Source organism: Antrostomus carolinensis, unplaced genomic scaffold (genome assembly GCF_000700745.2).
Source record: "Antrostomus carolinensis isolate BGI_N321 unplaced genomic scaffold, ASM70074v2 scaffold15446, whole genome shotgun sequence".
NCBI classification, from domain to species: domain Eukaryota; kingdom Metazoa; phylum Chordata; class Aves; order Caprimulgiformes; family Caprimulgidae; genus Antrostomus; species Antrostomus carolinensis.
Genome location: NW_010322684.1, coordinates 1 through 14,226, shown reverse-complemented (window position 1 = coordinate 14,226; position 14,226 = coordinate 1). Strand labels below are relative to the sequence as shown.

Sequence of the window (14,226 nt, the reverse complement as noted above, 5' to 3'; positions counted from 1 at the left end):
CCCAATTTCCTAGAACCTGAGGTGGTGGTAAGAAGGCAGGAAGCGTTGGCAGCAGCTCGCCTCAGGATGCAAGAGGAGCTGAATGCACAAGCAGAAAGATACAAAGAAAAACAAAGACAGGTAACTAGAGAGTGTTTCTTTCTTTAACTCATAAATTTGTCATCACTGGCCCAGGTTGCCCAGAGAAGCTGTGGCTGCTCCTCCCTGGAAGTGTTTAAGGCCAGGCTGGATGAGGCTTTGAGCAACCTGGTCTAGTGGAAGGTGTCCCTGCTGATGGCAGGGGGGTTGGAACTGGATGAGCTTTCAGGTCCCTTCCCACCCAAGCCAGTCTGGGATTCTATGCCAGATACCAGAAAATCAGTTGACTCACTCTCTCTGCTGGAATGTGGGTGGTGGGTTTTCCCCCCTCCTTCACCTGGAACACTTTTGATCTGGTTTGATCCACGGAGCAGTAACGGGCAGTAGATACCATGATGGACCTGCAGTGATGCAACCACATCCTTACATGCTGTGGTGACCTGACAAGGCATCAAATCAACGATGAGCATCAAGACAATACTCTTCATTGATTAGAATGATTGATACATGTAGTGTTCTGCTCCTTCCTAAAGTAATTAATCTTGCTGGCACTCACTTCTCCACAAGTAATTATGTGTGTGAGACACTGTGAGCCTGGTTTTATTTTATTTTATTTATTTTATTTTTATTTTATTTTACAGGTAAATCTGTACCTATAGAAATTTAGTTGTGTGCACAGTGAATGGCTGGAGAGGATTTACTGGTGTTTAGACTAACTAATGTCTAAACATTATGTATTTTCTGTTCTTAATGGCAGATATTGGGGGATTGGACTGGATGATCTTTTGAGGTCCCTTCCAATCCCTAATATTCTGTGATTCTGTGATATAAGTTCTTAGAAACATAGCTCAGCATTGCTGTGATTTCATGGTTTGAGCTACATCTTGAGATGATGAGGAACAGCATATTGCTGTGTGGGGCAGCGTAGGAAACTGGCTGTGATTAGCATAGTGACAATATCACTCATATCCCAGCTCAAATCCCGGCTCTTCTTCTATTTTTACTTTAGTGGTCAGCTACATTCAGACCTCAGTTTATAGCTGATGCTTCAAGAAATATTGGCAGTTAAAAATGAATGGAAAGTTGTATTGTGAAAGAAAATAGCCACTATGTAGAAATCTGGGTCTAGTGTGCTTGGGCTGGAGGAGCTTTGCTTTCTTGGACTGGCTGGAGTAGCTACCTCGTTTCCTTGCTCTTTGTTGAGAATAAAGCAGTCAGTCTGTCTTGACCGTTGATTTATTTGGTTTTGTGGATAAATTGCTTTAGAAGAGCTGGGGGAGAGCTGTATATCGGGATGTAAATACGCAGCTGGCTGTCTTGTTTGTTTGAAAAACACACTTTTTTTTTCTAGAACCCCACATTGTGCATTAAATTAGTATCTTCTGCGATATCCTTTACTCAGTAGTTTTTATAAACTCAAGATTTAAGCTTGCCACTTGGTTTCATTTTACTTTCAAAATGTTTTAAAACATCCAGTGGTCAAAAGAAGCTGCAGACACTGTATATATTGAGGAGGGGTGGGTGTTCATGGTTGGGAAGATGTATTTTAAAAAGTAAATGTTTCTATAACATACTGCATCAGATAAAGACAGATCCCTTGGCTTTTGATGAGCTGTTTGTAGCTGTTTGTGAAGCACTGGCAGTTATATTAGTTCTGAAATCTTAGTTTTGCGTTTCCTGGGTTTGTTTCTTAGCTTGAAGAAGAAAAGAGAAGGCAGAAGATAGCAATGTGGGAAAGTATGCAAGAAGGAAAAAGCTATAAAGGCAACTTGAAACTGAATCAGGTAACAACTGCGTTAATCAGGTTACAATTATGTTTGTGTGATTAGATGAACTGAAACTCGTCTTGATTAAATTCTGAGTAACTTTTGATTTTTGTGAACAGCAAGAAGTAGAATCTGGTGCCTCCACCTCATCAGTAGTTCCGAAATCTAAACCAAACAAAAAGCCCTTGCGAGGAGGTGGTAAGTATGAAACCCTTCAGATATTCTGAGTGCTGTTGAAACATAGCACTTATCCAGCTGCACACATAGTCCTTGTATGTACTTTTTCTCTCCTTCAAGGAGGAAACAAAACATACCTGACAAACAAGCTCTTTACCTCTGACCAGTGCGCTTTGCACTCTGTGCAAAACCTAGCAGGAGGATTCTCTGGTGCTTTTCCCCAGGGAAACAGTGTTTCAATTTCCTTGTAAATGCTTTTGCTATAATTTACTGAGGTTTTTCTGACTCAAAATTTTAGATTCTTACAATATTTCTGGGATCCAACCCCCATTATTGTAAAAGTCCAATAATTTACTCTCTGGTCTGTATTTCAATCACCTGTAATACTAAATAAATGCTGGAAGAGGATATTTTACTCTTGTATTATGTAGATTCAGGAAGGTGAAAGACTTCATTAAGCAAAATGTGACCTTATTTATCGATATCACAATGATGACCTATTGAATAGATAAATCCTGCATATAAACTGTTATCAACTCTCATAAACCTCCAGAGGGTCTTATCATTAAACTTGCTGTCAGCCGCTGAAGTGATCTTGATGGATGAACTGCTTTCTGTGGCCTTACATAGCCCACATTAGGATCACTGCCATGCATCAGCCATGCAGCTAGTCTCCTTTCTCTCCTCTTGGCCAAATAGCCTGTGCTAATTGGGGATATAATATTTTAATTACAATTTTCAATAGTGAAGTGGATCATCTGGACAGCCTCAGTCCTGTCAGACTAAACAGGTAACCCACTTAGGTGCAGCACTGAATAAGCCACTTGATTAAACGTATGAAACTTGAAGGTTCTTGATTAAACATATGGTAATTCAGTGCTGAAAGTTCTGCTTTGAGTATTTTTAATGACAGCTGTTGACAAAGCTGAAGAAACTGACCAATTGATTCATCTTATGTTGTTTAATATCAGTGCAGTCTAATGTCTGATGCTGTCAGATATCTGCTGTAGCTCTTGCACGGGATGTTCATGGCTACAGGGAATGAGAAATGTACAGGTAATAGCTGTGCTGAGAGCCAGTATCAGGGCAGCTGGGCTGAAGCTCCTTTCCAGCTGCTACCTGTCCTCCTTTCATCCTAAGCAAAATCTTTGCTTCAGTAACAGATTATGGAATTAGATGTCTCTGATCTTCTCATGCCGTAGATCAGCGTGAAGTGAAAGAACCATCTGCACTGTTCCGCTGCTGAATTAAGCTAAAAAACAGAACTTGGCTAGTCTGAGAAAAACAAACTTCAAAGATGGAGCTGATGCTTGAAGTTTCAGTGGAACAGGTTGCTTTGAAACCTGCTTGGTTTCAGTTGTCTTTTTCATTGCCTTGTACAGAACAAATGGAGGATGTTTGCCCAGTTGTATCTTTCTGAGTAAAAAGGAAGTTGCCCATAGTTATGGCATTGGGAGGTTCAACCAAAGTATCCATTTACCTCATTGCATGTACTTGCCTTTTCAAATTCTTAAAAAAAAATTCTTATAGTAGTAATGAGCAGTTCTGCCTTTTGATCTTCATTGTATTCCTTCCTTGCACAACTGGAATAAAAGATGATTTTAAGTCCCTAACTATTAGGGCTCTTGGAGAAGAGATACACACTCTTGCAGAGTTTACTGTGAGTTACTGTTACTGCTCTGTTTATTCTGCAGAGCAGCATTAAAGCTCTAGTGCAGACTTAGAGAAATTAGATGGTAATTAATTTCAATTTACTTTCATCTGAATTGAGAAAAATTAAAACATGAGTGTTTTGCAATGGCTTTTACTGTTAGCACTACAAAAATAAACCCCCTCAAATCTGGTTATTTTCTCTGCTTTCATTTTCCTTAAAACGCTGCTTACGTAGCAAGTATGAACAAGGTGCAAATACTTTTGAGATTTATTTTTTTGTGTTCCTTGTGTGTTGGTGAAGACCTGTCAAGGATGAATATTAATAATGGTGGATTTGTCCTCTGTCCTTCTAGGCTATAACCCTCTGTCTGGAGAAGGAGGTGGCACTTGTTCCTGGAGACCAGGCCGGAGAGGCCCATCAGCAGGTGGATGAGGCTAACCTCCCCGGTGTCTGATGGCACTGGCAGGCTTGATCTTACCCACTGTCTAACTGCCTAACAGTTTGCATGTCACAGTGACTCCTTTCAGGTTGGGTTTAGTGCAGGTGTTAAATTGAAAACAGATTTCCACAGTTTCCAAATCATGCAGAAGCTGATATTACACAAGAAAAGTACCTGATCCTCTTTGAGAGGATGAAAAAAGAAACAATTTCAGCATAATCAGTTAATTTTTACTCTTCTGTAAAGGGGAAGCACAGGCTCCAGCCAAGGTGAATGACCTGGGATTGTGAAATCTGGGGTTTGTGGCTAGCTGTTGAAAAGACTGGCCTCAGACTGATTTGATTGGTTTAATTCTGTAAAATGAGGATGTTTACCATCCTCAGACGTGTGTTATCAGATTTACTGTGTTTGGCTGGAAGGTATTCTAGACAGGAGAAATTTTGTCATGAATCTGTATCAATGAGGAGGGACTTCCAGAAAAAAACAGCTGAACTGACAAACGCCACAGGTTTGCAGCACAGGCTGGTTATTGTAGAAGAGTCTCTGTGACAAGCTACCTTGAATGATGTTTTCCTTATAAATGGTAGACAAACCAGTGAGGATTACTGATGCTAGACAGCAGATGGGGGGGGTTCTTGCTATTCCTTTTTTTTTTTAAATTTCAGCTGCTTTGTAAAAACAAAATACTATTAATATTAAATATAATTGCAAACAAATCATAAACCTACTATTTACAACCTTGTGGTTTTCTACAGCATCTTTTCCTATAGAAGGCATACGTTCTAGTGCAATAAACATGCATAAAGCAAGATGGGAGATCAAATGAAATTATTTTCATTTGATTACCTCCATAAACAGCTCTTCTTGTTGGTTTTTAACAATTTTGTTTTATTTGAGTGTTCTGTGTTCCAAATAGTGATTTTTTAGAAGAATCACCTTCAGGTTAAGACCGAATCAAGTTTTCTCAAGTTTAAAAAGTGAAACTCCTCATTCTCAGTAAGTGATTCTGAAATTGGGTAGGCTGCATTACTGGTTGTTAAGCTCTCCAGCTGTATTCGAATCTAAATCAAGAAAACATGTCACAAAGGCCTTTGCTCTAGTAGAGCAGAGAGGGTTTCTTTCCAAATTATTGTCGATGAATGTGGTTTGAGGAGCAGGGGATACGCAGGCATGGTCCACTCAAACACTGCAAGGTCTCCAGAGGGTAAAGAGAAGCCACAAACTGTGCTGAGGTCTGTGTGTAGTGGGCAGCAGGACGGTGGATGGCTTCAGCAATGCAGCATCAGGGTTACACCTCGGGGACAGTAAGAACTTCCTTTGTACCACCTTCTCTTCTGAGTGTGATTCAGGGTGGGAACGGATAGCCTGGCTGCAGGGCTGTCCTCAGCAGCCCAGATAGATGCTGAAGTGTGTTCTCACCCTGCTGCCAGCTTGTGCAGTACAAAAAGTGAGGGTGGTTGGCGCTGAAAAGTTCTCTTCCCCCTGGACTGGGCACTGGTGAGGCCACACCTTGAGTCCCAGGTTCAGTTTTGGGCCCCTGACTCCAAGAAGGACATGGAGGTGCTGGAGCGTGTCCAGAGAAGGGCAACAGAGCTGGGGAAGGGTCTGGGGAACAAGTGTGCTGAGTTCCCTTGTGGCTGAGGGAACTGGGGGTGTTGAGCCTGGAGAAAAGGAGGCTGAGGGGAGACCTTGTGGCTCTGTCCAAGTCCCTTGGAGGAGGGTGGAGAGAGGTGGGGGTGGGTCTGTTCAACCAAGGACCAAGGGACAGGACAAGAGGAAATGGCCTCAGGTTGCACCAAGGGCAGTTGAGATGGGATGTGAGGAAGAATTTCTTTGCTGAAAGGGTTCTGAGGCATTGGAAGGGGTTGCCCAGGGCAGTGGTGGAGTCCCCATCCCTGGAGGGATTGAAGAGTTGTGTAGACACAGTGCTGAGGGACATGGGTTAGTCATAGGGGACTTGTCAGTGTTGGGTTCATGATGGGACTTGATGGTCTTAAAGGTCTTTTCCAGTCCAGGTAATTCTGGGATTCTGTGAAAAGAGCCTCTGCCTAGCAAATGTGTAAAACTTGCAAGTGAGAGACTGTAAGGAGTGAGTATCTGAAGTGTGTGTGATCTTCATCCTTCTGGTGTAAATCAGTACTGTGGATAGAAAATAAAGTTAAGAGCTGGTCATCGTGAAGGAGCTTTGCAAACATCCCATCCCCTTGATACGCTCTGGGGCACAAAATGCAAGAGACGAGTAAAATCCTGGCTGTCCTTGAGAGAGAGTGAAACAATCCCTGCCAGTGTCTGAGGGTCCCTGTGCCCGATTCATGTTATTGGTCTTGTTATGTATGTATCAGTGTTTCATTAGCATAGCTGAGGGGTGCTTGGACACTTTCTAAATCCTTATGGAAGGGATGTTTGTGTTCATTGATAGGTACGAGTGCCAGCTTTGAATACACTGTGCATATCTATGTAGATGCTGCTCTATATGTCAGGTGACTCATGATTTTCTCTTGATTATAAGTGTCACAGTAGCGTGTCACTAATAAGTTTTAAAGTTGCCAGGTAATGAAATAGAAAAGCAAAGAACCTTTTCCTTTAGACCCCCACAGTGTGCGTTCAGGTGTGTGCAGAAGATGAAGTGAGAAGGTTATTAATGTACCTATGGAAACTAGTTTTCATTTCCTGGCTCCTGCACATTTTGGTATGTAAACTTAAATTTTCATTGTTGTAACACAGACCAGTGTATGTAACTTCAGGTTTTAATCTTTAATAAGGAAAAAAAAAAAATAATAGAGGTGGGGAAGGATATTTTCAAGATCTGAAGGTTCTTCATCAGTGAAGAGGACTAAGTTGTTTTCTTACTCGTGCCTCTGGGGAACATTTTCCCCTTGTGTTGGGGAAACAGGCAACAGACTGAGGTGTTTTCTTCAGAAAAACAACCGGGGGAGTTTGTTGTCATTAAGAAGCAGAATTCCCTGTGTGGATAAAATGGTAAGGATGGGTTGATTCAGTTCAGTCAAAACATTTTAGGAAATAAATAAGCAGGTCTGAACTGAGCATATGCTAATCTCTGTGTCTCAAGACTTGCTTCTGGCTGGGACTGGGGATATGGATTTTTGCCCAATTCTAAGATTTATTAAGACATATCCAGTGAGAATGAAGTGATTTACAAACTTCTAGAAACTTCAACCTTCTCTCTCCCTTCATTTTTTATTTTTTTTTAAATTTTAATCCTCAAGTCCCTAAGTTTTTCTTCATCAGACACTTCTGTTGAACAGGGTGGGAGGAAGAACCTGTTTGCAAAACCTCTTTTGGCTCACGACCTGCACGAGCAGAGGGAAGGGTTTTTCCTCTGCCTTCAGATAGAAAGCTCTCCCTTGACCACAAACAAGTCTGGAAAGGTGGTTGCTTGTTGCTTTATAGCTTAAGCATGAAGCATGCAGAAGGCACTAGGTGAAAGTGAACTATTTAATGAATCCATTGTTCCTACTTTGGTATGAATTCCCAAGAACTTAAATTATGAAAGATCATATTAAAAAGCCTTCAGGAGATTTTTTTTTCTTCTCACTTACAGCAGTTATGCAAGAAACCTCTTACTCTACTGGTGCAGATGTTCTGGAAATATCTTTATGTGGGAGAAGCTAGCTAACGAACTTTGAGCTCATACAATGCCATGAAACTGCTGTATATAATGTTATGTAGCCACTGAAGAGTAATCTGTGCTGGATGTTGAAAAATCTGAAGTCAAGCAAGTATTCAGAAGCACAAAAAATTCCTGAAAATGTTAGTTGCTTGAGAAACACAGCTCAGTGTTCTTCGTGGCCTTTATATGCTGGAGGAACAAAGTTTTTCATTTTTTTTTCTTTTAAATTGCAGATGAGGTCTAGTTTATGCATAGTTCTCTTAAGTATTCATCAGGAGATACTGAGCACTGGAATTAAAACTGAGCACAAAAGCATGTTGTCACTCTTAGAAAATTTATTTGGCTTTATTTATGCCTTTCAAAAACATTGTGAAATGAGGGAAAGCTTTTAAGAGCGATATTACATTGCATACTTAGTTGTTTTAAAAAAAATGTGTTTCTTATACTGGAAATTTTTAATAATGAACTACAGAAGATGGACTTGAGGGAGTGAGGGCAAACAGGGAATCTGTTCTCGAGTGTTGCAGAATTACCCATGTGCTAATCAAAGTTCAGTGGGAATAAAATTGATAATTGCAGCCATATCTGCAAGGAGCTGCTCTCCTAGCAGAGCCCGAATGCAGGTGTGAAATGTTTGCACTAACGAATACAGCCTGCTGTGCCTTGTGCAGTTCTGTGCTATTTTGACTCAAAATTCAAGGAATTAGGCTGTTCTCCAGTTGCTCTGTGCCCGGTCTGGTTCCATCCTTAGACTGTGCTGATGCTCAGCTCAGGTGTTTGGATGAGGTTGAGGGTTTTTTGGGGGGGTTTTGTGTCTTTTCCCCTCCCTAGGGAGATGACTAAAGAGAGCACTTGCATTCAGAGAGCTCTCTGAACCAGGACAGCATCCAGTGTGACAGTCTTACAGATGTTTTACCAGCAGTGCTACATTTAGTGGCTGTGTTTAAACCATCCTAACGCTGTCCTTTGCTGTCCTTTACGCCTCCTGCACTCTCCGAGGCAGTTCCCATCTCCGGTTGGTTGTGTTTTTTTCAAGCCTGGCTGCACATCAGCACACACATCTCTACATCAGATCAGATCAGATCCACCCTTTGGATGATTTTTGCTCTTCTACAGCCTAAAAAGTGACACCTTTTCAGGGATCAGGTTAGCCAAGAGTGGGGCACAGCATGTTTCTGTCTACACTGTTGCTGAATGCTGAAACTAGATCATTTCCAACTGTAGGAAAAGCCGGTCTAGACTTGGATGGGCTGAAGACTTGGAAGGTTTTGTGGTTTTTTTTTTTCTTCTTCTCTCCTTTTGGAATGAAAGTTTGGCTTTTGGAAGAGTTCTGCAACCACAAAGGAAAAGCATACGGCTGCTGGCTGGGTGGTGTCCTGGCCCGGTTGCACCATTGTAACTGATTTTTGTATGAGCTTCCAAGCCAGCTGTTCCAAGCCTGACACGCACCCTGCCCATATTCCCAGCTCCAGAGCCAGTGTGGCTTCAAAAAACTTCCATCAGTTTTTATGAAGTAACCAATGGTTGGAATGGAGAAGGTCTCCTCAGCTCAGGTTTGGTGGTGAATATACACATTTTCATTGCAGGTTTTTCTTGCGAGGGGCTGGTGGGTGTGCAGCTGCTGCTCTCGTGTCTGATTTTTTTCCTGTGATGATTTGTGTTTGGAAGTTCATTACCTGTTAAAAGGCACTTTCAGCACGGAGCAAGATCTCCACTTGATAAATTAATAATTTCATTCCTCCCTCTGTGTATTAGTAAACATAGTTTACTAATCAAGATTCTTTCTGTGTGCTGCTTACTGAGCTCAGCTTCAGATCTGGTACTGTGGGGAACGTTAACCTGGGGAGGGCAAGAGAAAGAACTTTAAAAATTCGATTTCAAGAGGAAAATGGATGTCCTGGCATACCTGGCCTTTCCATCTAGTTCTGCTGCTCTGTTGTGTGCATTAAAACTGGGAGCTCCTGTTAGGCTGGCCTTACAAGATGCACTTTCAAAAAAAAAACCCAACCCAAACCTGCGTCCTAAAGGTTTCATTTGTCCCATACTAGAGGGGGTAACGTTCCCTGTACATGTACAGAATGGTGAGGGTTGGAAGGAGATCGTCTAGTTCAGCCCCCCCTGCCAAGGCAGGTAGGTCCATCTCCAGCAGGTTGCACAGGGTGGGTTTGGAATCTCTTCAGAGAAGGAGACTCCACAGCCTCTCTGGGCAGCCTGTCCCACTGCTCTGGTACCTGCCAAGAAGTTCTTCCTCATTTTCAGATGGAACTTGGGGTGTTCCAGTTTGTTCCTGTCACTGGGCACCACTGAGAAGAGTCTGGCCCCACCCTCTGGACACCCACCCTTTAGGTATTGATCAGCGTTGATCAGATCCCCTCTCAGCCTGCTCTTCTCCAGGCTGAACAGACCCAGCTCTCAGCCTTTCCTCAGCAGAGAGATGCTCCGGTCTCCTCATCATCTTCATAACCCTTCGCTGAGCTCTCTCCAGTAGTTCCTGGAGCCCAGAACTGGACACAGCACTCCAGATGTGGCCTCACTGGGGCAGAGAAGAGCTAAGGGAGGAGAACTTCAGCTTATTGCTTCTTATTGTCACTTTGTTAGCTGTTCTGCTTCTTGGGTATGTTGCATCTCAACGCTTGCTTTGTAAATACACGTTCTAGATGTTCTCAACTGTTTTCTGACTCTGTTCTGGTGGTAGTGGGTTAAAAATACATCACCTTCTCCTCCATGATGCAAAGCTCAAAGGCTTTGGTGCACCATGGTGCCATCATCGAGGCTTGAGCTGGCAAGGGAGGAGCTGTGTGGGGAGCAGGAGGGTTTTCCATCCCCTCCCACACCTCCAAAGCCCTAAAGCCGGTTCCTGGCTGGGAAGGACCGAGGTGACCCGGGGCTGCGCTGCGTGGCCAAGCCGGAGGGTGGCAATGTCGGTCTGGCTTTCCAGCAAGGGACAACCGGTGACATTGTCCCTTCAACTGGCATCTTCGGAGTGATTCAGCTGAGAGAAAAGGTTGAGATTGGTCTGTGGCAGGATCAGAAGAGGATGAGGAGGGGAAAAAAAATAGTGGGTGCTGGAGCTGGGGAAGGAGTTTTTGCATCATTTGGGAAAATGCAACGGTGCTGGAAATACTGTGACAGAGACAAATGCTGCTGGTTGCCCAGTTAGATTTTTTCCATCGTGAGTCTATTACCTTGAATATATGAAGTATGCTAATTTTCCAGTGCCTGGGTAGTTTTTAAAATATCAGTTCCAGTAAAGTTCCAGTTTAAGTACTGGAACATTCATAATTAAAGTTTCTGGAGTACTTAGGGAAGTAGTTCGTTTCTTTAACTATTATTTTAAAATAGAGTAAAGAATATATAATGGAGAAGGCACATCCTGGAAGCATTAAGAGTGGGCTCACCACTGTGGAAAAATTGGAAATCCAAACTGATGGGAAAAAGAAATATAATGCAAGAAAGTTCCTCTTTCCTCTACAGGGTAAAGTCCCCTGTGTAGAAGAAACCTTTTTTCTTCTGGTATTAAGCTTCTTTATTCCAGAAGGACGATACCTATTCTGTACACACAAAACAGTTTGCTGCTTCAAGGACTTGGCTTTTTCATGGTTTAAAAATAAGATTACTAATTTGTTAATCTGATGAGGAATTTAAACTGCATGGACTGGTCAAGTGGGCTCTCCCTGGCCGGTCTGGGTGCTAATCTCACTCGAGTGAGTGGGATGGGAGCACAGAGATGGAGCACACACCATGCACATCTTCTTCAGGTTTTGGAGAGCCCTCAGGATATTTCCTCAAGCAATCCCACATAGAATAGACAATATGCTGCGTAAAAATGTGTTTATGCTTGTATACAGTGTTAGATGAGAAACATCCCATGCCTTTTAATATATAGCAGCCATAATAGATAGTGTCAGCTATTTATTGAGACTAAGAGCTGTAGGGGAAGGCACTTAAATATGATTATACAGTCTGACCTTTCTCTGCCAACCAGATTAAAAACATACTCTAGGCAGGTGATGGCAGGGTTATAGTTCAGCTGGAAGAACTAAGCTGTGTGCTTCAAGTTTTCCCTGAAATTGCCTTTTTTTAAATTTTTTTTTTTCCTATAATGGAACCAGCAGCTGCTCTGTGCAAGAACGGGGAGGGGGCAGGAACAGCAAAAGGGGCACTTGCCCACCTAACGCTTTTGAACGTGTTTGGTGTAATAAATGAAATAAAGGAGGGTGTTTTGATGTGCTTGGGGAGGTTGTGTGAGCATCGCAGCATTTCCAGGTGCCACCTCCTCTTTCCAGCTGGATGTCTTGGCCTTGGAGCTGGTGGTGTGATCTCACGCGGCGGCAGCGTGAGCTCTGAACGTGTCTCCTCTCCGGGTGAAATCCTGGCAGTAAGAAAGTGCCTCTTCCTTCTTCTGCCCCTTCCCCATGTGCACTCAGCTCATCCCCTGCCTGTGGTGATATCCAAGACTGTAATTGCTCTGGGAGGTGCAGGGAGGTGGGAACGTGCCAAACGAGAACTCAGGGCAGTGGAGATCTAACACGGGAGTGGGCTGCTCCGCTTCATCGTTTCCATGTGTGCTGAAGTCGCGTGAAGTCTTCAATTCTGATGACTAACTCCTTTTCTTTATGGGAAGAAGCCAACTGACAGCTCCTCAGCCCCAACTCTTCTCTTTTTTATTGCCTTTTAACCATGCTAGCTCTGCCTTTTCCTGTAATTCATAGGCCACAGTGGCTTTCCCTTGAATCAGGAGATTTTTATTGCTGATTTGGAGCATGCTGAGAGTAATCCCGTTCCTGCTCATGGACTTTCCACATCTCTCTCTTTTGGAAAGGAGTGGCCTTACTTTTTATTTTGGCTTGAACTGTGTCTGTCAGTGTCCTGTATTTCAGGACCTGATGGTCAGGCCTGAGGGGAGAAACAGAATTTGATGTTTAGTTCTTCTCTTCCTTCCCATAAACATACATCTCACTCCATACTTCTGTGTTCAACCAAAAGGAGACCTCCTGCTCTTCTTTCCTGTTAATTGCTTGTATTTCCTCTCCAGTCTCTGTGTTATTTCATTTTTGTTTAATACCATAAATCGTGGCGGCACTTTCCTCGTGTTATTCATTGCTCCTGACGTCACAAGAGTTCATTGGTGCTGGCCTCTGAGAACTGCACCATCACAAGACCAATAAAACCCACACACAAGCATTTTTTTCCAAGACATATCATCGAGTTTGTTAGATAAGCAGATTGTGGTATTACCTGCTAGTTCCCAGAAATCACAGTCACCTACTGTACAAGGATCATAAAAATCTGCCAGGTATGGCTCTCTGACTTATTAACACACCGTATTATTTTGGTACAGTGTCCTCTTTTGCAACGGTTCTTGCTCAAGAGGAGGCTGCCGTTACGCCAAGACTTTCCTTTTCTCAGGTTGCTGTGGATGACACCACAATATACATTTTAAAATGGGAAAGAATGGTGATGGGAGATGCAAAAGTGGGTACAGAATGGAAGAAATCACACTGGTAATTGGGTTGTACTAGATATGCTGCTTCTGTAAAGACTGGAGGGTTTTTTTCCCTGTAAAATGTCAAGGTTTGGGGGCTGCAGTATTTGAAGCTGAAGCGCTCTGTAGATGAAATGCATGTGGAGAGTTAGTGTGGAGAGAGAAAAATGAAATCTTCACCCAGTACAGCTGATGTCTTCACTCTGTCGAGCAGTCATTATAGCCTCTGGATGGAAATAAACTGACCTATTTCTGGTCAGTTTAATTAACAAGGTAGGAAAAACTGAAGAGCTGCCTGTGTGAGCAGCTGAGAGAACTGGGGTTGTTGAGGCTGGAGAAAAGGAGGCTGAGGGGAGACCTTCTGGCTCTGTCCAACTCCCTGAAAGGAGTGTGGAGAGAGGTGGGGGTGGGTCTGTTCAACCAAGGAACAAGTGAGAGGACAAGAGGAAATGGGCTCCAGTTGTGGCCAGGGCAGTTGAGATGGGATGTGAGGAAGAATTTCTTTGCTGCAAGGGTTCTGAGGCATTGGAAGGGGTTGGCCAGGGCAGTGGTAGAGTCCCCATCCCTGGAGGGATTGAAGAGTCGTGTAGACATAGTGCTGAGGGACATGGGTTAGTCGGGGACTTGTCAGTGTTGGGTTCATGGTTGGACTCAATGAGCTTAAAGGGCTTTTCCAATCCAGGCCATTCTGGGATTCTGTGCTTTTGCTCCTGCCCTCTGGCTCTGCAGGCACCATGGGCCAAGACAGGGCTGGGTTTGAGGGACCTGACCCTGTAGAGATGGGAATGGAGCATCTCTGTCTGCGTGGGCTCGGCGTGAGCCGTGCTGGGTTTCTGCAGGGATGGGCAATGGACCTCTGCCACCAGCCGTGGGCACCTGGCACCCTGTCCCGGGTCGGGGTACCACTCTCCCAGTGCCCTCCCATCCCGGTCCCAAGTGCTGGGGTCCCAGTCCCAGATCCTGGGCCAGGGTCCTGTCCCAGGGTCTCGGTGCAGG

The 14,226-nt window shown here is 43.6% G+C and overlaps 1 protein-coding gene across 1 annotated transcript; it reads left to right on the top strand.

The window, feature by feature from the left end:
• Window positions 1–13: 13 nt before the first annotated feature.
• Window positions 14–4,107, top strand: SELENOS (selenoprotein S; the record flags this gene model as incomplete). The annotated part of the gene is made up of 4 exons (XM_010170335.1): window positions 14–120; window positions 1,773–1,862; window positions 1,964–2,042; window positions 4,028–4,107. Coding segments are annotated over 4 exons (356 nt in total), but the record flags the coding sequence as incomplete, so codon positions are not given.
• Between the last annotated feature and the right edge of the window lie 10,119 nt (window positions 4,108–14,226).